The 26,987-nt window shown below is 39.2% G+C and overlaps 2 protein-coding genes across 2 annotated transcripts; one reads left to right on the top strand and one right to left on the bottom strand.

Annotated features, from left to right (window-relative positions):
- Positions 1-17,012: 17,012 nt before the first annotated feature.
- On the top strand, positions 17,013-19,335 carry LOC145449023 (ryncolin-1-like). Its single transcript, XM_080327488.1, has 5 exons — positions 17,013-17,223; positions 17,291-17,377; positions 17,559-17,655; positions 17,857-17,956; positions 18,333-19,335. Exons 2-5 carry the CDS (start codon positions 17,303-17,305, stop codon positions 18,634-18,636), a joined length of 576 nt encoding a protein of 191 aa, XP_080183614.1. The 5' UTR covers positions 17,013-17,223; positions 17,291-17,302; the 3' UTR covers positions 18,637-19,335.
- Positions 19,336-24,289: 4,954 nt separating this feature from the next.
- LOC145449015 (mitochondrial nicotinamide adenine dinucleotide transporter SLC25A51-like) lies at positions 24,290-26,591 on the bottom strand. The gene has a single exon (XM_080327482.1). It carries the CDS (start codon positions 26,496-26,498, stop codon positions 25,548-25,550), a length of 951 nt encoding a protein of 316 aa, XP_080183608.1. The 5' UTR covers positions 26,499-26,591; the 3' UTR covers positions 24,290-25,547.
- Positions 26,592-26,987: the final 396 nt, after the last annotated feature.

Here is a 26,987-nt window from a genome sequence, read left to right as displayed (position 1 = left end):
GACGAATTTCCGCAATCCTCTCGGGCGATAACATGATAATGGTCCCTATAATGTTGCTCATCGGAGGCTGTAAATGGCTCCGATTTAAATTGTGTCGTCAAGAAAACCGCGAGACCACCGACTTCTTTACCCACGACTGGACGAATTTCCGCAATCCTCTCGGGCGATCTGCGTGATTCGTAATTCTCCAAATAGGCTTCCAGTAGCTCATCATCATCGGATACAGGTTCGGTTTTGATTTTTACCGTGGAAAAAATTAAATCAGAGATGGCTACCGTACGCTTCCTAGCCCGCGCTCTCAATTGCAAGGCGAGGAGACGAGTGTACCATTAACATTATAGACGTACAACGAGCGATCAATGATAAGTGGCTCTGTATATCATGAGCAATAATAAACGACGAGTGTGCCATCAACAATATAGACGCACAAACGAGCATATTTAACTAGCATTGATGCTATATCGATATGGCGCAGTATGTATAGCTGCATGCTAACCAATTCACATTTAACAATGCGACCCGCGTACAATTATGTAGCCCGATTTTCGTTGAATATTGACAACCCCAACAAATCGAATGAGCTCTTTTCCGTAGACATCTATAACACAGCTGTCAGTTCAATGGACACGAACTTGAGATTCCGTAGGGTTAAATTCCAAATCAAATAAGACCAGAGTGACTTATCTCTCTTTCAGGATTTGGACTGATGCGTCCGGCCTATGTCGCAACACTACAATATGTGGCAACACAAACCTATGTATACGTACAGTTGTTATTTGTAGTGTCATCGTCGCCCGCTGATGCGATAAACTCCCAACAGCTGACACATTCGGCTTCAATCTGATACCAGCATAATTTTTGTAGGTCGAGAATAAGGGTCTCAGGTAATTTAATTGCAACTAAAATGCCTGTGGCGGCTAATTCTGAGCTTGTTTTGGCTCGGGGGTCGGATGCAACATATGAATCCATTGGCATGGCGCACTATAGCCAATTTAGGATGATGAGCCAAAACGCGTAGGCGAGAGAATGGAGATAATAACTAGCCTATATATTTAGAACAAATCAAGTATTGATTTCATGATAACGTATTCGTTATAACGTCATAAACATTTAGCGAGTTGTATAAGCTGCTTATCCTCAATAACCAATTTGTGGAAATTAGTGAAGAAGTGGATTGTATAGATTCTTAGAACAGCACGAGAGTCTGGTTATAGATTTGCTGATGGTACCTGCTGACAGCATCATAACCACGCGACCTTTACTTACCCGTCAGCTAATGTCTTACTATGTAAAACATGCTTTCTGCACGTTCTTCCGTGAAGACGAACGTAATTTACTGATGTCCTAAATATTAAATTAATTCGGTTACTCTATGTGGCAGCTCATAATTTGAAATCAGCAAAGACTTCATTACATTACAAGTCTTACATTTTACGTTACTTCTTGATCGTTTCTTTACTGCAAAAAGCGTTTATATTCAACTCGTCGCATTTTAGATTGCTTCGAGTCGTGGCGGTAGTTATGAATAAGTTAATATTGTGCCTACTGTCCAGTGCACCTATAGATGCAGAATGTACTTAACACGCGCATGGATCGCTTATTCCAAATAAATCGCTTAAAGTAACAAACGTGCTGGAGTTGTCAATCTAAAATCATATTCATGATACGAAATAAGTCATTGCCATTTTGAATTTATGATATTTTTATAAACGACCTTTAAAAATGCGCGGGCCCCGAAGTCAGGTTATTGCACCAGCAATAAAAAAGTAACATTGTAAGTTTAATCAGGTCGATAAAATATTATATATTTTTTGTTACATTTCATCCATATCTGCAAATATATCTTGATGCTATCGTGAGCCACTAAAATGTTGTCCGCATGCGATCCGATAACCGTAGTTTGCTCATCCCTGGTTTTAATCATAATCTTTCAAGTAAGTTCTGTTGGTAGGCAAGCCCTACCAGGGTATATTTTGATAAATGCGGGAGTAAATCGTTATCGAGCCCCTTTCGTTAGCAACTTCTTCAGTAACACAAAATGGGTGACCAATCGCGGCCTCTCGAAATAAATGAACAGCATGCAATATGAACAGGACATGAAGCTACGATGTCCGATAATTCCTTTCAATTAAAGTAGAAGTATAGCTATTTCCGACCGAGTAAAACGTTACTCGACATCGTGCTGTTGATAGTAGTGAGAAATGACATTCGTTTACTTTCGATAATATCCAACATACGGGCTCATGTCGGGGGCAATTTTTAGAACTCTAATATCGCATAGCCCAACTTTGCAATATTTGTCGATTTATTTAGTCATGTTTTCCTTGCAATAGCCATTCAGCATCGCGAAAATTCATAGTACAATTTAGAATAAACTGCTACCGTTCATCAAGGTCGTTGAAAAGTACTTTTCAACGTTTAACTATCATGACATAGTAAACTTCTACTCAAGTACGAGAAGTAGCGATTGTAAGATGATTAGAAAATAAGTATTACGGACGCAGTTTTGCCTAAAACCTAAATCACAACACGTTATCTGATCCCTTCCGAATGGCGAGATTAAATATCCCTGAAAAATGAATATTATTCATAATATTCACATTGCTATACAAGAAATTTGCCCTGACATTGGCCATAGTGACCATTTAGAATTGGATAGTCAAGGAGTCGAAATTTCTTCGATGCGCATAGTGCACTAATTCGAGTGCTGAAATCCAATCGACTATATTTGTTATAATGATTCGAGTCGGGTAGTAAAATTTAATTAGCCAGCACTGAAATTACAGCAATATAGTTTTACGACCGATGCGAAATTTGGTAGCCATTTCCAGGAATAGTAATCAATCCGAAACATTATGATAAATAGATAAGGTTGAAGAAATATAAAAATATCATCAATGGTGTATGTATTATGAAACTGGAAATATTGTATTTGCGGTAGCCCGCGATTAGTTTCCAATTCGTAATTTCAACCGCATCGGCAGTTTTTTCATCAAAATAAATAAACAAATACTTTGATGCTAATTTCAAAATAGCGTAAATCTCTTAATGAATTTCCCTTGAATAGTAATTAATCCGAAACATTATCATGCAAGGTCTAAGAAACATAAAAATATCATTAATGTGGTATGTATTGTGAAACAGGCAATATTTTCTTTGCGGTGATCAGAGAATATGTTCTAATTCGTAATTTCAACCCCATCACCAGTGTCTCATAATAATGAATTAGCAAATCCTTCGATCCTAATTTTCAAAGTAGCTTAGCTTAGATCTCTGAATGACCTCTGACTCCCTGTTATCTTCAAACCATGGAATTATTAGGAGTATCACCATCGGTCACTGAAGAAAAGGATGAAATTACATCCGGGGCATATTCCTTGGCCAGGAATTTTATCATGTACGAACTAGACTGGCCAAGCGTTAAAGCAAATACGAATGCGGAGACAACCTTACGGCGAGTTGGTGATGAAATGTTCGAGCGACATCGAACTGTCGTAAATGCAATCTCTAAACGTCTCCGATACAGTATTGTCGAAGTCGATGAAAAATATGAAAAATATTCTGCGGATGAGCGGATGTTTCTGATAATAGCTGATGAAATTTTTAAAGATACTCAAGAAAATTGGGGTCGTATTGTATCTCTGTTTGTGCTGGGTAGCATTCTTGCTCGCAAAAACGAGGAAGAGCATCACGGTGATAATATAGAAGATATCATACAGTCAGTCGGGAATTACATCGGTAGAAGAAGACGAAAGTGGATAGGGGAAAATGGAGGATGGGTAAGCGATTTTACATGCCCTGATAAGGACTTGGGAATTATCGTTTAGCTTGAGGTACTGTGTATCTGCTCTCGAGAGCCCATACCATCTATCGATAATGAAACTTAGCTTGCACTTCACAATTCGGTTTTCAATTCAAATTTTGTCATAAGGCACAGAAATTTACAGACCAAGCGCCCCGAGCTTTGAATTACCTAGCAAGTACGGTGACTTTCCTCTGCAAGATTAGGAACGCTTACATTTTTTTTGTTTGTTTCAGGACAGTTTTGTAGGATTTTTTGATAACGCAGCTCTCGATGATAGTAAAGTTTGGAAGAGGCTCATGTTTGTCGGAATTGGACTGACGTCTATTGCAATGGCAATAACAAGATCATGGATACTCCTTTGCCATACATCATGTAATAATTTTTAAATAATATATTTCTTCGCCGTTTCATTACATCAATTTTCCCTGTAGGACGGATGCAGTTTCTTCTGAGATTACATGAAAGATTGATCCATAAAACCGTCTTTATCTGGAACATTTCTATTCTTCAAATTTATCCAGCTACGTAAGGGAATTGTTAGGTTACCTAGAAAACGCCGCAGGTCATATTTGACCCAATTCCGATCATAGTAGCGACAGGGAGTTATGACAGCTCAAAATTATCCATCTTTCGATGCCAAATATCGTTGGTTCTCCACGACCTAATATCGTGTTCTATAAATATTGTGTATATGGAGCAGATATAAATGTTGCTATTTTGTTGTTATTTACGAAGAATACTTTGCTCAGTAATTAATTTCACGGGGATTCTAAACCTCAATACATACAAGAGAGCCAAGTTATATCAACCTGGGTTAACCTGTAGTGTTATGTAATTACCTACAATTTTATCAAGACGTAGCGAACACGATAAGTAATATGAAGTGAAGGAATAAGGGGGCCAAATTTCAATGTATAGATGCATATTTATGCGGGAATATCGTCCTACTGGACGAATGCAATTGTTTCCTTAAAGTTTTCCTGTCTACGCCATTTAAGCGCGGTAAGATCAGTTTGAGTTGGCAACATTCAGGATGATATTTCACGAAGCTCTGAATGGTAGTCACATATTACCCGTGGATTCTTGTTCTATCGCTGTCACTGAGGTCGAATACCTTTAGCTGTTCATTGAATAATTGATTATTAGGCGGTTTAGATCAATTTCATAAACGAAATTTGAACTACATTGCTTTATTGAGAACCATGAGAGAGCAGGAAATAACTTACTGTAGTGCATCGCTTCCCCATCTCTTCGGTAAGATTCCTGATTTGCAATGAAGCATCTTGCAATTACTCAGGTTGAATTCTTCAACGCGGGTTTTATGCAGGATATCAGTTGCTGTTTTGTAGCAGGAGGAAATGTCAGGATTTCTACTCAAATCCAGCGTATGCAGCTTAAACACAGTGTGATGTTCAAATATTTTACGACGCTACAAACCACTCAGTTGCTGTAACAATGATATTTATAGACGACAGAGCAATAATATCAATTTCTGCGCCTCATCGCAAAACTGGTGTAATACAGAAATTGATGAACGTCGATAGGATTTGAAGAAACTGCCAAAACTACCATTAATATGAATGAGCGATAGAAAACCTTCCGCTCATAAGCAATATGACACTTTTTATCAGCAGACGTGATCACGAATGCCTTATTGATGGTAAATTCGCTCGCTAAATGAAATGCTATGCCTGACCTTGATAGGAATTCATATTAGTAGTACACTATGCTTGATTATTTAACTTGCAAGAAAACAAAACAGATCTAGCTAAAATGGATCACCTCATGATTTCCGAGACCGTTATTCAACGAAGTTAATGACTGTTCATCCAATTCGCAAGCTGAAAGTCGAACTGCCTTCGTGTTATGCCTTTTCGCGAAGCGTTCGATTTCTTGCAATCCTATCGGTTCCAAATCCGTATTGTAACTTAGATCGAGTTTATCAACCTACAAAATACAGCAAATTATTCTGAACACGACACACAAAATTGTGGAAACGAGTGGCTACCTCGATTTCACCGAAACATTCAAAAGCACGAATTTCATAGGGTGTAAGGTCGCATCCTTTCATCACAAGGCTAACCGCTTTGTCTTTAGAAAATAAGGGCGGCAGTGCAGCCATACACTCTTCATTCAGACAATTATAACTGATGTCGAGATATTGGAGCTAAACGAATATGGGAAACTGACAATTTACGACCATAATTAATCGGCGATGAAGACAAAGATTACAAACTTATAACAGAGAAATGTTGATTAGCCAGTCACGTCATAATAGATTAGCGAAATGTTCTGAGATTAAAATAGCACTTCCGTGATACCTCTCAAATGGACTCTTTGCAACCAGTCATAAAGAATGTGACTATTGACCACTACTCAACATAAGGAATTTCAACTTGATCATGATCCATAAGTATTGATTGAGGGTGCATCCTCTTATCACCTGTAGCATATGTGAATTATCGTGAATTCATGATCAGAAAATAAAATTATTATTCATTCTAATCAACATCCAATGTGATTTTTGTGTTGGACTATTTCAATATTTCGATAAGTCGGATAAAATGGTGATACGTGACATATATACTCAAGCAAAAAAACTGCTCCATTACCAACACCACCGCGTATATGCCAATAACATAAGACTAAATCATGCTAGTTTGCAGAGTTTAGTCAACCATTGTACAGTTTATGCGCTATGAGAATATCGAGTTAATCCAATTACATCATCATAAAGTTTATCCAAGAGTCAAAACTATATAATTTTCCAGTATTGTATGGACTAAATTATTAGAAATAAACATCCAAAATGTTAAAGCTTTGGTTTTTACTTTATAAGAATAATTTTATATACTTTATTATAATCATGGTAGGGTATTTGTAATAACGAAGGTGTTCTTTAACAACAAGCTATCTTTAATTTTATCAATAACACAAGCTAATTGATACATTTTGAAATTGACTGTAAGATATTAAGCTAATCGTCAGAGTCGACGGTGATAAAACTATTTTACTTGAGTAATATTTATCGCTACATAAATATCGTTACGCCTTCGGTGCGATGTAAATAGTTGTCTCGTGCGGCATCCGTTGCGTGTCGTCACCCTTCGTACACCGTCGAGGAATAGGCTAGCCGGCTCCGTTGACTTGTGACTATTTGTCGTAGACTTAAGTTGTGATATTGTAAGTTTTGAGGTTCTAAGATGGGTCCGTTCTGGTAAAAAGGAGTCCGCGAATACAATAAAGAGACAATCCTGAGGATGCCGCCCGCCCCTATTTAATCCCTATTATTGGCCCCGAACCCAGAGCGGGGCGGGCGGCATCCTCAGGATTGTCTCTTTATTGTATTCGCGGACTCCTTTTTACCAGAACGGACCCATCTTAGAACCTCAAAACTTACAATATCACAACTTAAGTCTACGACAAATAGTCACAAGTCAACGGAGCCGGCTAGCCTATTCCTCGACGGTGTACGAAGGGTGACGACACGCAACGGATGCCGCACGAGACAACTATTTACATCGCACCGAAGGCGTAACGATATTTATGTAGCGATAAATATTACTCAAGTAAAATAGTTTTATCACCGTCGACTCTGACGATTAGCTTAATATCTTACAGTCAATTTCAAAATGTATCAATTAGCTTGTGTTATTGATAAAATTAAAGATAGCTTGTTGTTAAAGAACACCTTCGTTATTACAAATACCCTACCATGATTATAATAAAGTATATAAAATTATTCTTATAAAGTAAAAACCAAAGCTTTAACATTTTGGATGTTTATTTCTAATAATTTAGTCCATACAATACTGGAAAATTATATAGTTTTGACTCTTGGATAAACTTTATGATGATGTAATTGGATTAACTCGATATTCTCATAGCGCATAAACTGTACAATGGTTGACTAAACTCTGCAAACTAGCATGATTTAGTCTTATGTTATTGGCATATACGCGGTGGTGTTGGTAATGGAGCAGTTTTTTTGCTTGAGTATATATGTCACGTATCACCATTTTATCCGACTTATCGAAATATTGAAATAGTCCAACACAAAAATCACATTGGATGTTGATTAGAATGAATAATAATTTTATTTTCTGATCATGAATTCACGATAATTCACATATGCTACAGGTGATAAGAGGATGCACCCTCAATCAATACTTATGGATCATGATCAAGTTGAAATTCCTTATGTTGAGTAGTGGTCAATAGTCACATTCTTTATGACTGGTTGCAAAGAGTCCATTTGAGAGGTATCACGGAAGTGCTATTTTAATCTCAGAACATTTCGCTAATCTATTATGACGTGACTGGCTAATCAACATTTCTCTGTTATAAGTTTGTAATCTTTGTCTTCATCGCCGATTAATTATGGTCGTAAATTGTCAGTTTCCCATATTCGTTTAGCTCCAATATCTCGACATCAGTTATAATTGTCTGAATGAAGAGTGTATGGCTGCACTGCCGCCCTTATTTTCTAAAGACAAAGCGGTTAGCCTTGTGATGAAAGGATGCGACCTTACACCCTATGAAATTCGTGCTTTTGAATGTTTCGGTGAAATCGAGGTAGCCACTCGTTTCCACAATTTTGTGTGTCGTGTTCAGAATAATTTGCTGTATTTTGTAGGTTGATAAACTCGATCTAAGTTACAATACGGATTTGGAACCGATAGGATTGCAAGAAATCGAACGCTTCGCGAAAAGGCATAACACGAAGGCAGTTCGACTTTCAGCTTGCGAATTGGATGAACAGTCATTAACTTCGTTGAATAACGGTCTCGGAAATCATGAGGTGATCCATTTTAGCTAGATCTGTTTTGTTTTCTTGCAAGTTAAATAATCAAGCATAGTGTACTACTAATATGAATTCCTATCAAGGTCAGGCATAGCATTTCATTTAGCGAGCGAATTTACCATCAATAAGGCATTCGTGATCACATCTGCTGATAAAAAGTGTCATATTGCTTATGAGCGGAAGGTTTTCTATCGCTCATTCATATTAATGGTAGTTTTGGCAGTTTCTTCAAATCCTATCGACGTTCATCAATTTCTGTATTACACCAGTTTTGCGATGAGGCGCAGAAATTGATATTATTGCTCTGTCGTCTATAAATATCATTGTTACAGCAACTGAGTGGTTTGTAGCGTCGTAAAATATTTGAACATCACACTGTGTTTAAGCTGCATACGCTGGATTTGAGTAGAAATCCTGACATTTCCTCCTGCTACAAAACAGCAACTGATATCCTGCATAAAACCCGCGTTGAAGAATTCAACCTGAGTAATTGCAAGATGCTTCATTGCAAATCAGGAATCTTACCGAAGAGATGGGGAAGCGATGCACTACAGTAAGTTATTTCCTGCTCTCTCATGGTTCTCAATAAAGCAATGTAGTTCAAATTTCGTTTATGAAATTGATCTAAACCGCCTAATAATCAATTATTCAATGAACAGCTAAAGGTATTCGACCTCAGTGACAGCGATAGAACAAGAATCCACGGGTAATATGTGACTACCATTCAGAGCTTCGTGAAATATCATCCTGAATGTCGCCAACTCAAACTGATCTTACCGCGCTTAAATGGCGTAGACAGGAAAACTTTAAGGAAACAATTGCATTCGTCCAGTAGGACGATATTCCCGCATAAATATGCATCTATACATTGAAATTTGGCCCCCTTATTCCTTCACTTCATATTACTTATCGTGTTCGCTACGTCTTGATAAAATTGTAGGTAATTACATAACACTACAGGTTAACCCAGGTTGATATAACTTGGCTCTCTTGTATGTATTGAGGTTTAGAATCCCCGTGAAATTAATTACTGAGCAAAGTATTCTTCGTAAATAACAACAAAATAGCAACATTTATATCTGCTCCATATACACAATATTTATAGAACACGATATTAGGTCGTGGAGAACCAACGATATTTGGCATCGAAAGATGGATAATTTTGAGCTGTCATAACTCCCTGTCGCTACTATGATCGGAATTGGGTCAAATATGACCTGCGGCGTTTTCTAGGTAACCTAACAATTCCCTTACGTAGCTGGATAAATTTGAAGAATAGAAATGTTCCAGATAAAGACGGTTTTATGGATCAATCTTTCATGTAATCTCAGAAGAAACTGCATCCGTCCTACAGGGAAAATTGATGTAATGAAACGGCGAAGAAATATATTATTTAAAAATTATTACATGATGTATGGCAAAGGAGTATCCATGATCTTGTTATTGCCATTGCAATAGACGTCAGTCCAATTCCGACAAACATGAGCCTCTTCCAAACTTTACTATCATCGAGAGCTGCGTTATCAAAAAATCCTACAAAACTGTCCTGAAACAAACAAAAAAAATGTAAGCGTTCCTAATCTTGCAGAGGAAAGTCACCGTACTTGCTAGGTAATTCAAAGCTCGGGGCGCTTGGTCTGTAAATTTCTGTGCCTTATGACAAAATTTGAATTGAAAACCGAATTGTGAAGTGCAAGCTAAGTTTCATTATCGATAGATGGTATGGGCTCTCGAGAGCAGATACACAGTACCTCAAGCTAAACGATAATTCCCAAGTCCTTATCAGGGCATGTAAAATCGCTTACCCATCCTCCATTTTCCCCTATCCACTTTCGTCTTCTTCTACCGATGTAATTCCCGACTGACTGTATGATATCTTCTATATTATCACCGTGATGCTCTTCCTCGTTTTTGCGAGCAAGAATGCTACCCAGCACAAACAGAGATACAATACGACCCCAATTTTCTTGAGTATCTTTAAAAATTTCATCAGCTATTATCAGAAACATCCGCTCATCCGCAGAATATTTTTCATATTTTTCATCGACTTCGACAATACTGTATCGGAGACGTTTAGAGATTGCATTTACGACAGTTCGATGTCGCTCGAACATTTCATCACCAACTCGCCGTAAGGTTGTCTCCGCATTCGTATTTGCTTTAACGCTTGGCCAGTCTAGTTCGTACATGATAAAATTCCTGGCCAAGGAATATGCCCCGGATGTAATTTCATCCTTTTCTTCAGTGACCGATGGTGATACTCCTAATAATTCCATGGTTTGAAGATAACAGGGAGTCAGAGGTCATTCAGAGATCTAAGCTAAGCTACTTTGAAAATTAGGATCGAAGGATTTGCTAATTCATTATTATGAGACACTGGTGATGGGGTTGAAATTACGAATTAGAACATATTCTCTGATCACCGCAAAGAAAATATTGCCTGTTTCACAATACATACCACATTAATGATATTTTTATGTTTCTTAGACCTTGCATGATAATGTTTCGGATTAATTACTATTCAAGGGAAATTCATTAAGAGATTTACGCTATTTTGAAATTAGCATCAAAGTATTTGTTTATTTATTTTGATGAAAAAACTGCCGATGCGGTTGAAATTACGAATTGGAAACTAATCGCGGGCTACCGCAAATACAATATTTCCAGTTTCATAATACATACACCATTGATGATATTTTTATATTTCTTCAACCTTATCTATTTATCATAATGTTTCGGATTGATTACTATTCCTGGAAATGGCTACCAAATTTCGCATCGGTCGTAAAACTATATTGCTGTAATTTCAGTGCTGGCTAATTAAATTTTACTACCCGACTCGAATCATTATAACAAATATAGTCGATTGGATTTCAGCACTCGAATTAGTGCACTATGCGCATCGAAGAAATTTCGACTCCTTGACTATCCAATTCTAAATGGTCACTATGGCCAATGTCAGGGCAAATTTCTTGTATAGCAATGTGAATATTATGAATAATATTCATTTTTCAGGGATATTTAATCTCGCCATTCGGAAGGGATCAGATAACGTGTTGTGATTTAGGTTTTAGGCAAAACTGCGTCCGTAATACTTATTTTCTAATCATCTTACAATCGCTACTTCTCGTACTTGAGTAGAAGTTTACTATGTCATGATAGTTAAACGTTGAAAAGTACTTTTCAACGACCTTGATGAACGGTAGCAGTTTATTCTAAATTCTACTATGAATTTTCGCGATGCTGAATGGCTATTGCAAGGAAAACATGACTAAATAAATCGACAAATATTGCAAAGTTGGGCTATGCGATATTAGAGTTCTAAAAATTGCCCCCGACATGAGCCCGTATGTTGGATATTATCGAAAGTAAACGAATGTCATTTCTCACTACTATCAACAGCACGATGTCGAGTAACGTTTTACTCGGTCGGAAATAGCTATACTTCTACTTTAATTGAAAGGAATTATCGGACATCGTAGCTTCATGTCCTGTTCATATTGCATGCTGTTCATTTATTTCGAGAGGCCGCGATTGGTCACCCATTTTGTGTTACTGAAGAAGTTGCTAACGAAAGGGGCTCGATAACGATTTACTCCCGCATTTATCAAAATATACCCTGGTAGGGCTTGCCTACCAACAGAACTTACTTGAAAGATTATGATTAAAACCAGGGATGAGCAAACTACGGTTATCGGATCGCATGCGGACAACATTTTAGTGGCTCACGATAGCATCAAGATATATTTGCAGATATGGAAGAAATGTAACAAAAAATATATAATATTTTATCGACCTGATTAAACTTACAATGTTACTTTTTTATTGCTGGTGCAATAACCTGACTTCGGGGCCCGCGCATTTTTAAAGGTCGTTTATAAAAATATCATAAATTCAAAATGGCAATGACTTATTTCGTATCATGAATATGATTTTAGATTGACAACTCCAGCACGTTTGTTACTTTAAGCGATTTATTTGGAATAAGCGATCCATGCGCGTGTTAAGTACATTCTGCATCTATAGGTGCACTGGACAGTAGGCACAATATTAACTTATTCATAACTACCGCCACGACTCGAAGCAATCTAAAATGCGACGAGTTGAATATAAACGCTTTTTGCAGTAAAGAAACGATCAAGAAGTAACGTAAAATGTAAGACTTGTAATGTAATGAAGTCTTTGCTGATTTCAAATTATGAGCTGCCACATAGAGTAACCGAATTAATTTAATATTTAGGACATCAGTAAATTACGTTCGTCTTCACGGAAGAACGTGCAGAAAGCATGTTTTACATAGTAAGACATTAGCTGACGGGTAAGTAAAGGTCGCGTGGTTATGATGCTGTCAGCAGGTACCATCAGCAAATCTATAACCAGACTCTCGTGCTGTTCTAAGAATCTATACAATCCACTTCTTCACTAATTTCCACAAATTGGTTATTGAGGATAAGCAGCTTATACAACTCGCTAAATGTTTATGACGTTATAACGAATACGTTATCATGAAATCAATACTTGATTTGTTCTAAATATATAGGCTAGTTATTATCTCCATTCTCTCGCCTACGCGTTTTGGCTCATCATCCTAAATTGGCTATAGTGCGCCATGCCAATGGATTCATATGTTGCATCCGACCCCCGAGCCAAAACAAGCTCAGAATTAGCCGCCGCAGGCATTTTAGTTGCAATTAAATTACCTGAGACCCTTATTCTCGACCTACAAAAATTATGCTGGTATCAGATTGAAGCCGAATGTGTCAGCTGTTGGGAGTTTATCGCATCAGCGGGCGACGATGACACTACAAATAACAACTGTACGTATACATAGGTTTGTGTTGCCACATATTGTAGTGTTGCGACATAGGCCGGACGCATCAGTCCAAATCCTGAAAGAGAGATAAGTCACTCTGGTCTTATTTGATTTGGAATTTAACCCTACGGAATCTCAAGTTCGTGTCCATTGAACTGACAGCTGTGTTATAGATGTCTACGGAAAAGAGCTCATTCGATTTGTTGGGGTTGTCAATATTCAACGAAAATCGGGCTACATAATTGTACGCGGGTCGCATTGTTAAATGTGAATTGGTTAGCATGCAGCTATACATACTGCGCCATATCGATATAGCATCAATGCTAGTTAAATATGCTCGTTTGTGCGTCTATATTGTTGATGGCACACTCGTCGTTTATTATTGCTCATGATATACAGAGCCACTTATCATTGATCGCTCGTTGTACGTCTATAATGTTAATGGTACACTCGTCTCCTCGCCTTGCAATTGAGAGCGCGGGCTAGGAAGCGTACGGTAGCCATCTCTGATTTAATTTTTTCCACGGTAAAAATCAAAACCGAACCTGTATCCGATGATGATGAGCTACTGGAAGCCTATTTGGAGAATTACGAATCACGCAGATCGCCCGAGAGGATTGCGGAAATTCGTCCAGTCGTGGGTAAAGAAGTCGGTGGTCTCGCGGTTTTCTTGACGACACAATTTAAATCGGAGCCATTTACAGCCTCCGATGAGCAACATTATAGGGACCATTATCATGTTATCGCCCGAGAGGATTGCGGAAATTCGTCCAGTCGTGAACAATGAAATCGGTGGCCTCGCGGTTTTCTTGAGGCCGGAAATTAAATCGGAGCCATTTACCGCCTCCGATGACAAACATTATAGGGAATATTATCATGTGGATATCCCGGAAAATAAATGGTGATTGTGGCGACAATAATAAATGCGTTTTCAATGTTTGCGTCTTATTAGACAACCTTTTTTAAAACCTTCAATACAGACGGATGTTCTCAACGAGCGCGATAGTGTAATGGTTACAGTTCTGGTCTATAAGACATGAGGGTCTCGGTTCGATTCCAGGAGAAGGCGCGTTTTCATATCTGAGTCCTGAGGTCCTCGGTTCATATCTCTGCAAGGATTCGTTCTTATAATCCACTGAAATTCGAGTAAAAAAAATAAAAAAAAAATTAAATAAAAATATACGCGGTAATTCGGGTAAGAAAAAAAAATACGCGGTAATATTTCCGAGTCGCGAGGTCCTCGGTTCAATTCTCGGCAAGTAACCGAAAAAAAAATTGAAAAAATGCGCGGTAATATTTAAATTTGAAAGTGGGCGTGGCTGGACACGTGGCGTAATCTCATTGGTGGCTATAATCGGCCTACATACACTACTCATATGTACGCCGAGCTTGGCTCTTTCCGCCCCATACAGTTCTCTTGTAAGATTAGGAGTAAGGATAATCAGTAAATAGATTAGAATGAAAACGGGAGCATAGAAACATTTCATAAACTATATTAGAATTAAATTACCTACATCTAGCTCCGGAATTCTCCTGTTTTCCAAGTCTGTCATCAATTGCGGTCGAAATTAATCATAATATGCGAATCCGTGAGTGTGTAAACTGTTCTGAACCACGGGGTCTCCAAGTCCAAAAATATTTCTGGCTAATCGCAGTCGATGTCGATTCTGTGGTATGAATGAATTGATATAGTAATATTCATATATAAATTGTTCAGTGGTCGCCAGTAACGAAGTATTTCTACGTTAGGAATGTTCAACTGGGTTTTGCATATACTTGTACTATACTTATTCCAGTGGTCGTGTTTTTGGACAACTTTCACTTCTACTCAACAGTTAGCCTATTTAGGCCTAGAATACTTGGCTTTATTCGTAGTTGGACATCCCTACCATGACTTAGGGTTGTCACATGTCCTCCTTTAGGACGATTCGTCCTCCTTTTTCCGGAAATCGAAAATGTCCTCTTTTTGTGAAATTCGTTCTTGTTGCCAGCTTTGACAGCTAGGCTAATGGACGGGCTGAACTAAAAACGCCATAAATGACGCGAAATATGTAATGCGGACTTTCGAGCGCGTCGTTCGGGAGTCGGACTGTAAAAATGACCTCACTTTTATTAGTCAACACCACTGTCGTATTGTTAAATAGTGGATAATCCGGGAGTCGAGTCGGGATTATGACATCAATGATCACCTTTCTTAGTCAACACAAAAAGATTTTCAGTAAAGATTTTAAAATCAGCCGTTTTCGATTCTGGTGATCTAACTTTTATGATTTGTAAAAAGTGTCCTCATTTCCCGATTCCAAAATAGGGTAACCCTATTTATACTCCAACGTGAACTTACGTTACTTCTACTTCTACTTGAGTAGCAAAAAGGGGTACGACTCATATTCACACTAGCGTGCCGCAGCACCCAGTTTGGCGGTCACTGATATAAACGGTTGGCTCGAGGTTGATTCCAATTCAGAGTGCAGATTGTTATAGCAAATGAGACTGAGGCAACACTTGGAATACGAAATTCAGCCGCGAGGAATATTCCTTCTGGAAACGTAACACTGGTAAATCTGCTCAATTCGTTGTTGACTCATGCCTCTACATATATGTTAGGAATGTAGTAACTGCATGTTGAACGTTAGTTAGCGGTTCAAGGATAAGCGCAGTGGTTGTTGATGTGCCAGTAGTTATATTACACAGCTAATATTCGGAAACAGCATCACAAAGTAGCCTACATAAGGAGTAGGGCCTACAGAATAGCACGATAAGAATATTATAATAGTCAATTTCGTTGTTTAACTGTATTGCCTTTATGATATTAGGGCTAGGGGCAATGATTCGAGTATTCACATCTGAAATATGTATTATTGTAATGAATTGAGTCGAGTATTGAGAGAGTATTGATTTTGGTGTTATCGTGATAATATTAATCGCTATCGACTACAATATTGCAGGATGCACTAATGCCTGCAATACAGTAACGCAGCAATGTCATTGCAAACGTATAGCAATTGGTGAAAAATTAGGCTTTATTGAAGTAACCGCTATTGGTATAATAAGATGAGCTCAGAGAGGCTCTTATACGTGTGGCTCAGTTGAAGTTGATCGCATATTATTAGGGCTGGATAATATCGAGTACCTTAATGAGTGGATGGATTCTGAATCGGGTATTAGGCTTTGAGTCGAGACGAGTATTCGGGTATCACTCATATGACGTTGCAACAATCTGAATGGTGTGGATAGGTGTAATGCACCTTCTATACCACCAGAACCACAACGAATATAACATGAGTTTTATACATCACATTCTTGATGAGTTTGCATTTTGTGATTGTACTACTTCATATCATTTTGTGACCATGTCATAGGTTGATCACGACTTCTGTAGTACGCCTACATGATTCGGTTGCTTCGATATGACCAATCGAGGTTTCGGGCTTTCAAGGGTGGGAAATTGTACCGAAACTAAATTCTCGTTAAGGAATTGCCTCTTGGTGGCAAAGGGCGTATATAATTTCAGTACTCGAATCATTATACCCAGACCTTAGTTTTCTTCTGCATCCATACTTTCATCTACTCGATACCATCTGTTTTGTCAAGTTCGGTATAGAATAGGACACATCGAAAAATGTTGCTGAAAAATTGGACTTTTTTGATGTTCGGATTTGGGATGACTTACCCTCGTTTATCAGGAAGGGAGGATTTGTTCCCGAAATTGAATCAAGTTGTATTTTATCTCATTCTTTTCTAGCGAAATTTTGCGTGAGAAGTTACGTTGATCGTAAATGGATCTTAGAAGGGGATTGCGGGGTTAGTATAGGTAGGGCCTAGGTAGTATGACGTCCTAACTGAACCGAACTGTGAACGTTTCATGAAGGGTCGGCAAGTGATGTCGGCGATAACGATGGAACTTCAACTCAGATCAGAAGAAGAGAAGAAATCGCCCGCAGCAAAGGGATGGATTGTGAGTAGAATTGAAAATATTTAAAATATGGCGCTTTTTCAAACATCATGGGCCAGCTCTAATTAAGATGAACAGATGTTTAAAATAGGAGATCGATGGGTAATAACACTAAAACCATAACTCAAAGACGAGAATTCATGACATTTCTTAAACTTTGATTGCTCGCTTAATTCCGTTGCAGGATTTCCAGCGGAGAATGAACGGACACGTGGATTTCTACAGAGGTTGGAATGATTACGTGAAAGGATTCGGAAACAGTGAAGGAGAATTCTGGCTCGGTAAGCAGGTTTTGAATGTAATTAGATTCCTTCAAGTGGTAGGATTTGTCGATCTAAACTTGGTCATTATATGAGAAATAGACTTATTCCGCAATGAAGAAAATTTCCTACATCATGTTGTACGTACAGGTTTATAACAATGTCGCCTGATAAAGTAATTTGATTCAAAACCTTCAATAATTTCATAACGTTTGTTCCCAGGACTCGAGGAATTGCATGAAAGGACAAAATACGGGAACATGGAATTGGAAATCCACATGACCACGAACGATACAGGAATTCCCTTGGTGGCTAAATACAGGCATGTGTTGTTTTAATGTAATAATTGATATACAAATATTGAATTGTCAATAACAATTGTGCGATAAAATGACGAACAGAACTGAACAAAGTGCCGACATATAAGCACCACTGGCGATACAGTGAATGAGTACGAAAGTATCACGTCTTACCTTTTGAAATGTATTAAGTATGAATTGAGATTTTATTATGGTACAATGTGAACTATGAACTGATCCGTCGCTGTGACGTAGCGATGCCGCCATCCAAGAATTAGAATATTAGTTACCGCAAACATGTTTTGCATAAGGAATGAAGTTGACATCTCTTCGTTGCGTTTCGTTCAGCCGCAACTAGTTTCCAATCAAAACACGCGCGATATATTTGTTATTATTCAGCAATTTCCAAGTTGGACCCGGTTCGGACAAATACAGACTGACCGTATCCGGATTCTCCGGGAATGCAAGCCACGATGCTCTCACATATCACAACAACCGTCAATTCTCAACAAAAGACGCCGATCACGATAATTGGTCAAGAGGGAATTGTGCTTCTGACTACAAAGGAGCTTGGTGGTATATCAACTGCGGCCATAGTAATTTGATTGGAAACTTCAACAAAACAGACGCGAAAGGCATCTGGTGGCGGTTGCCCTACAGAATTCTACGCTACACGGAGATGAAGGTTCGAAGAAAGTTATGAAAAGAAGGATAAGCTATATATGCTTCAAAATACGCGATGTCTGAAAAACTCAATTGAATAAACTTCTGTTGGAAAAATCGTTCCGTCCTGCACCTGATTAAATGGTCATTCTCACCATTATTCCAAACGATGTGGTTCGGACTTCGATACTTATTTCATCGCATCAAAATTTGTTTTCTCACTTGCGTCACAACGTCTCAGTTGACGTCACGTAGAGTAGGCTAAACACGGATGGTGGTTCGCGAATGAAAAGTTTAATGAAACGCAGACGTGACAAAACAATTTCTTTATTTCTTTGCTGCCTGTAGATACTTATGGAACTGCTTGAAGCTATATGGACAGTAGTGTGACGTCGCAATCTACACTTGGAGCGGCGCGAAGGTCATTGTTATAGTCATTGTTCCGAACAATCCTGATTTTCAGACGGCGAATTCGGCGTGGTTTCATTGTTATGACCAAGTTTTAATGTGTATTTTCGGAATCAGCGCTCGAGTCACCAGCTACAGGAGTAGCAGTTCTGCTGCTTTCAAATTGCACAGCAGTGTCACACTACAAAACTCTGTAACAATCAAAATTCGGGGCATGATTTTTAGGGATTCTAGGACCACGAGCACAATAGAATATATATTTTCGTAATCAGTACCTCGGTAGCTTTCGATTGATACCAATTTTATTTCATTAAAATTGCCTTTAGCCAGATGGAAAGTGTGATGTTGACCAATTGCAGTGAGCCGTAAGATTATCTTGTGTCCACAGCCACACCATTGTAGGACACAATGGTGCATGCCTCTTCTATTACAGCCTACAATAGGGTTACCATATTTTTGTGGATCAAATTCCGGACAGATTTTAGCGCCCACTAGCGGGGTTTACAATGAGGTATGAACACATTTTCAATCAATATGACTTCGCACTAGGAAAGCTTCGCCTATCGACTGTACACAGGAGTGAAGTGAAACACAGGTTTTGAATTGTGCTTAGTATATGCATCTGCGTGTTAGAATTTGTTAATGAATTCTGTCAATAATATTGGTTCTGCCATATCACTATAAAATACACCAGTATATTGCTCAGAGAGCGAGAGAGAGATATGATATTCTTTTTAGCCTGCACCATCGAGATGCTTTGACGACGGAGTTGCGATACGGCCGTGAGGTCATCTGGTCTCCGCCCCCGTTTTTTCTCCTCCATGCTATCCGTGCATGATTGCTGAGCGCCTAGCAGTATAGCCCAATTTTCGAGTCTTTGGTATGACCCGGTCGGGGATTGAACCCACGACCTACCGACCGAGAAGCCGGACGCATAACCATTACACTAACTCGCTCGGCGGTTTCCAACCTTTTATGGCCACGAGCTCATTTCCAATTTGAAAATGTTCCGCGGTCCAGCTAAAAAAATGATAGCCTGATTAATATAAAAAGTCAGAAAGTCAGCTTGCCCAGACTTACTCACGGCCTATTTTGGAAGCTGATGATTTCCAACATCTTCGCGATCCCCAGAATAAAGGCAAACGACCCCCAGGTTTAGAACAACTGTCTTGGACTAAACTAAAGCATCCAAACGGCTTCAATCAATGATATACAGTTATCTTATAATTGCGATCACAATCACACTTATTTCAGTAAACGATGTTTATTTTTATTTATTTGTGATTGCATTTTTGCTAGGGCGCGTTGCGTGTTTCCCTTATTAATATCAATATACGTAGTATTAAATCGCGCGCAACGCGAAGAAAAATGTCAAATAGCATAAATCTGCTCAAAAATAATATTATTTATTTTGATTTACGAACAGAAATTTGAGTCTACTTCAAGCCTTCAAAATTTCGGACATTTAGGCATAGGCATATAATCGAATTTCCTGCCCGACGTATGACAAACCTAGCCTACAAAAGGGCGTAGCCAGAAAAAATATTTGGGGGGGGCAAAAATTCGATGACGTAAATGAGCCCCTCCCACCCAAAGATAAGGAAGAATGGACTAAAACGATGGTCTTGGGCCCTTATTGGATGATTAACACAACATCTGAGGCGATCTTTATGCATATATTCCGCTCATATAAAGTGATGTGTGATTGTAGAAAACTCTGACGTCAATACTTTCGCGCGAAGCGCGAAAATTTTTTGGTTAAAGAATGAAAATTGTTCATTATATTGTTACTTGCATATTGCAAATACATTGTCATTATCAGATTTACCGGCAAAGCTGATAGAAGTGGTGTCATCGAACATTCAGGGCTAGTACACTTGAACTATGTTCAAAACACACGGCAAGACTATTTAGTGCAGTTGTCCTCAACCGGTGATCCGCAAAGCCTTTTCAAGGGATCCACGAAAACTCCAAATTTGCAAAATGGTTGATAACCTAATAATAATAAACTATTTTTGGTTTGTTTTAAATTAGAGAGATGATGAAGCACTTTCGCTTCGTAACTGCTGAAAGTTCAGGACTCACATAAACAGAGAATGGCCGTCTGAGATGAAATATTCCACCGGGCAAAGTCATTTTAATTGCCAATAGCCTACTTATACGAACACATTGCTGTTTAGGGATGTTTTGCTGGGGTTTTGGAAATAATTGTATGCCGAGATCCATTTTCTCCCATGAAATACACCGACCGCTATTCCAGAATAACTTCACGATGAGCTGCTAGATAGAAATGTCTAGGCTGGAGGATATATATTGATCCATTTATATGTTGCCATCATAGCCAAATGTGTCGTCTGACGCGTTACGCGTTATTATTACATTCGTCACCACCTATCTCTGTGGAAATGGATTCTCGGCACTCGTTCATATCAAATCGACGACGTGGATTTTCAAGACATAGCCCTGTATTTCAAGAAATGCAGCTACAGAATTCGCTTTAAAATAATAAAAAGTCGGTGTTATTTTCAAGAAAGGTCATTTCGCTGTTGTTTATCACTAGCCTACAGATAATAATTGCACAAGACAGATGAAGGTTGCATGATAATAGAGGCAAATTTGAAATAAGAACCGGGGGTCCGCCGGGGTAGCCTACGTGAAGGTGCAAAGAGGGTCCGCGACGACAAAAACGTTGAGAACCACTGATTTAGAGTTTGTATAGGGTGGACGCTGGACGGGACAGTTGTCATTTATTGCTGTTACTTCATGACTTGCGGAGAAAGCTGTCACCACTCAAGAGATCTCTCGCACACAAGGTCGCAGCTAGAATTACATTTTTTATTGCGGGGGGGGGGGGGGGGATTTTTATGAGTTTAGGGAAGCTCTCCCGTGGGAACACCTCGCAGAACCGTACATCCTGCCATGGGCAATTTCATCACTACCCTTTATTCAAACGATTCTTAGACGCACGCACACACATACCCTATGGAAGCTTCCAGTTGAAAAGCAGTGTGCATTTCGGACCTAGTCGCGCGGAGCGTACATGTTTTTGAGTAAATCAAAGTATTTGATCAATAATATTGGTGCGTGTATATGAGCAAGTGGATTCCATTCTTAATAATTACTTCGTTGAAGCACGGTTATTTAGTGCTGACCTCTGGAAAAGATTGATGCTGGTTTAGAGATTGGAATTGCTGATATATATACCAGACCTAATTACAAAACTCCTTTGATCAGACTCGTGCGATTTCAAATTAGCACTTTTTAAAGGGAGGTGGCGATATTTTCCTGTGCCAGTCGCATTCATGTCGGAGAAGTCTGATTGCAGGGACAGGATCATTAGGCGCCAGCCATTTAAGTACCAGAAAATCTATATCGAATACATGCGTCGGTCGGTCAATCATTTTGGGAGCGCACTTTGCGGAGTCGCATGTAACCTACTTTATATGTCTTCGTGTGTCCCGTAACGGGAATTGTCGGAGCTAACAGTCCCCAATCCCCATATTGAACTGACAACCCTAAACTCAATCAACCCAACGACCTTGAGTTACTCTCGTGTATCTACTGGTACTGTTGTATTCTCATAATTAAGAATGCAGCTAAAATCAATTGTGGGTATTTGCGGAAGATTTTTTTCCGGGACACCGATAATAAAATCAAGACAGTCATGATCATGGACACTAAATCGCGCAAAGCGCGAAGAAATTTTTTAGGTTGCAGTCATCTGCCCTAAAATAATGTCATATTTATTGATTTTACGAAAAATTTTCCTAAAATTTGGGGGGGGGGGCGATCGCCCCTCGCTGGCTACGCCAGTGCGCTACAACGACATCATCTAGGCGAGGTCCTGGTGGGTGACTAATATCAAAGAATGCTCCGATCCGTTTAAAAACCTTCTTATGTTCTCATTGTATAGCAATCTTGTGGTGTCCGATGAAATTAATGATAACCCGATTCAGATAAAACGCCCGAATGGACGGATTTTTGCCGCGTGCAAGATCTAGTCTGCCAGAAGAAGCCATCTGCGACGACGCCAATGTTAAAATGTTAAAATGTGAATATTAGGGTTGCCGGGGGTGGGATATTAGGGTTGTGGGAGGGGGGATATTAGGGTTGCCGGGGGTGGGATATTAGGGTTAGGGTTGCTGGGATATTAGGGTTGCCAGAGGTGGGATATTAGGGTTAGGGTTGTGGGAGGGGGGATATTAGGGTTGCCGGAGGTGGGATATTAGGGTTAGGGTTGCCGGAGATGGGATGTTAGGGTTCGGGGAGGTGGGATATTAGGGTTGTGGGAGGGGGATATTAGGGTTGCCTGAGGTGGGATATTAGGGTTGTGGGAGGGGGGATATTAGGGTTGCCGGAGGTGGGATATTAGGGTTAGGGTTGCCGGGATGCCGGTGAATACCAAATTTCCCGAGGGCCGGGTTCACCAAGGGCTGGGTTTACCGAGGGCTGGGTTTACTGGTAATCCCATCATCCAATAATAACATTAAATATGCTTCATAACGGGGACGATTTTGTCGGAATATCACCTGATCAACGCAAATTCCAAGAGAACACAACTCCCTCCCAAGTACGGGTTGAATTTGAGGTTAATACGCGAATCCTCGAGTCTGTCAACAATCTTTGGAAATCTAGGCCACCATCATTGCTGTCTACCTCTTATGTATTTTGGTTGGATCAAAATAAAGACTCACTCTCTATAGAGCCCGGTCTCGAATATTTCAGGCTAATCGACAGTTGATGTAATCTGTATGAATTCATCAGAGGCCGTCAACAACGACGTACTTCAACTTTATGAACTACTGTACTCCACTAGGTTTTACATACTTCCAAAATAATACTCAAGTGGTTATGTTTCCGAACTACGTGCTACCTGGAATACTCGGTTTTTTACCAATTTGGAAATCAATACTTCGACATGCACTTCATTGTTAATTTACATTACTTCTACTTGGCTACCAACAACTGTACTTTGATCACCTATTTAATCGATATTTTCATTTGCACTTCCATAGTTACATTTTCCACCATCATGTCTCTGCTCACCGTAATCCGTCTGGGAAATTTTTACTAGCTGAAATTGTCATGGTGATCATCTTAAGATGCTGAAAGTCTTTATTGACAATACACACAATCTACTAGACTAGGCTACTCTTCAGACCTTAGATATTCTTCATCTCCTTGGAAGTAGTTTGTAAATAACAGCTGTCATTGACCCTCAAGCATAAGAACCTTCTTTTGGCATCAGTTCAAGCCGAGTAACCCGGTCTGTCGAGCAGCCAAAATCGAACAGTCATGAAGAAGGTATGTTCATTGAATAAGGTCACCAAGATGCGGAAAAAATCTACGTTTCAGAACAAAAAAGTCACAGTTTAAACAAAATGCAAGAAAACTCCACATATCAGAGCGCAAGTCTGTTTTCCAAGAATGATTTTGGGTCACTCCAGGCCCAGGATCCACATGGGCAAAGCAATACTATTGAAGTCAAATGGCAAATATATTTTCCTCATTTCAAGTTGCAAAGTTCGTTTGATTCACAACAATAATTTTGAATGAACAGTATTTAAATTGAAACAGACAAGGACATTTTGGCTAACACTCGTCAAGCGTCTGCTCCGATAATATTAAAACATTTAAAGTCAATTCCTAGGAATAATTTTCAAAAATCTTATATATAGGAGAACTATTCAATTTTGAAACTTGGCGTTGAATAAATTATTACTCTCACCTTAAAGGGGCGCTACGCTCTCAACATGATGTGGTCTCAAATTAACGTTGGAGGTGCCAAAAAGATTTTTTCCAGCAGCCATTTTCCCTGGGAAGCAGCTGATGACATGCCACTGATCGATCCCTGTAATAGTGCCTACAGCCTTTCACGAATTTTTCTAGCTGCAGTTTGAATACCGTGGCTTTCTCAGGAAATAGCTGTTGTCAATGTGTTTCTCACAACTCCAACCTTATAATTTGAGACCATGTCACAGCGAGCGTAGTGCCGCACCAAAGCAACAAAAGTTCATCTCAAGGCAGACTTGGACAACTAGAGAATTTCCAGCTTTTTCAAATTAGATCAGAATTACAGCTACAAAGTTTATTTCCAAATTAGAGTATGACAAGACTGGAATTATAGCTACACATTCATTTCCAATTTAGATTAAATTTATAATTTTTGCGACAGATTTTTTCAAATTAGATTGGAGTTACAAAATTGGCGAAAACTTGGGCACTGAATCAAGTTCTGTTAATATTAGATCATGGTTCTTTCTTGGGAGCACGAAAATAGCAAATGTCTGTACAGCAAGCTTGGATCGTTTTGCACTACACACTTCTATCGAGAAACCAGAAAATAAATTAGAAGTAAAATTTAAACATTTCACAAATTAGATAAGAATTGGAGCAAAGAGATGTCACAAATTAGATTAGAATTAGAGCAAAGAGATTTCACTCTAATTAGTCTAATTCTACTTGTCCAAGTCTGCATCGAAGCACGATACCAGACAGGTTTCAGCTGTGCTCAAGGCGGAAACGACTCGAAAAATGCAGCAGTCAGGACTTGACATTGTAAAAAAATTTCAGAAGCATTTCAAAAGACGCGTTAATGATGCCCCACGATAAAAAAGAACGCGCTATGTTGACGTGACAACCGCGGAAAAATTTCCTCAAATCTCGCCCGCGTTCGTTATATATCAAAATATAAGTTTGCTTCAAAGACAAAAATTCTCCGCCAACATTAGATTGCATCCTAGTCTTTATTACATTGATAGGATAAAACAGCGTACTGCAAATGGCGCCAATAACGGCACCACTGATGAAGTCGTTCACTGAATTTTTAACGGTACCTTGGTCTGCTTTTGGAAGCAGTTGTTTGATAGGTTTTCTGAGACCGAAAAATATGGCGTTTGAAAATCCGTTTCGGATTAATATCGCGCTCAGACCGCGGTAATATTCTTTCACGCCGGAGTTGTAACAGTGCAATGTGGTCAATGTGTGGTATGTACTTTTAAATGTACCGTGGTGCTTCGGGGTTAGTAACAGCACTTGCACCCGTTCGAAGGGAGTTAAAACGGCTTCACAAGTGCCAGCAAATACAGAAGCACTCAACGTCGCAATAGTATTATTCCATCTCCACTCATATCTCAGCACATGATGGCTTTTATGATATAATCCAAACATTAGCGAAGTAGACAATGATTTTTGTAGAAGAGGAGCAGGTAATCCGCGGTATAGTCGAATGAAGCCTTCGCGCCTCATCTGCTGAATTGCCTTTTGGATCCGGAATCCGAACAATTGCTGGCGAAACATGACTTTGTTCACGGGGAACGTGAGGACGATGTTGATGGCGGATGATCCGGCGCCGCAGAAAAAATGCGCATTGTCGTTCTTGCAGTCGGACGACTCGTCAAAAGAATTGATTCTGTCTTTTAGATCCGAGTGCGTCTCCGTTAGCAGAGGTGAACTTTGGCAATATCGCGGTGAATTTCGAGGCTCCGCGGCCATTAGTTCTACATTGTGCCTATATCTGGAAAAAACTTGGAAGAAATGGGCTAGAGAATCAGTTGCCACGATTGGATCGCAGGATTGATGTTTGAAATACCCAATGGCTACTGCGGAACTACATCACATTGAAGATAATTTCACATCTTTTTGACCATGCCTATTTTGACAATGCAACAGGTTGATCAGATCACGACTTCACGAGTAGGCCTGTGTCATTTCCACCAAGGTGCGTAGCAATCGAGGCTTCAAGGCTCCCACAGTGGTAAATACTATTGAATGTATAATTTTTGTTGATAAATTAGGTCTTGGTGGCAAGAAGGGCATAATTTCATTACCGCTACTCAAAAGAATCATTCCCCACTAATCGCCTCAAATCATCAGAATGAACACATGACGCAGAGTGCAGTACTACTCTAATCATTTTTGCATGGCAGAATTGATGATTGAGATAACCAATGACCCAACGCTTGAAAGCCATAAAAAACATGC

This window comes from Botryllus schlosseri, chromosome 1, assembly GCF_051294905.1.
Source record: "Botryllus schlosseri isolate E-star chromosome 1, Bs_hap1, whole genome shotgun sequence".
NCBI lineage: Eukaryota > Metazoa > Chordata > Ascidiacea > Stolidobranchia > Styelidae > Botryllus > Botryllus schlosseri.
Note: the sequence above shows the minus strand (reverse complement) of the source record. Positions and strands in the feature narration are given on the sequence as shown.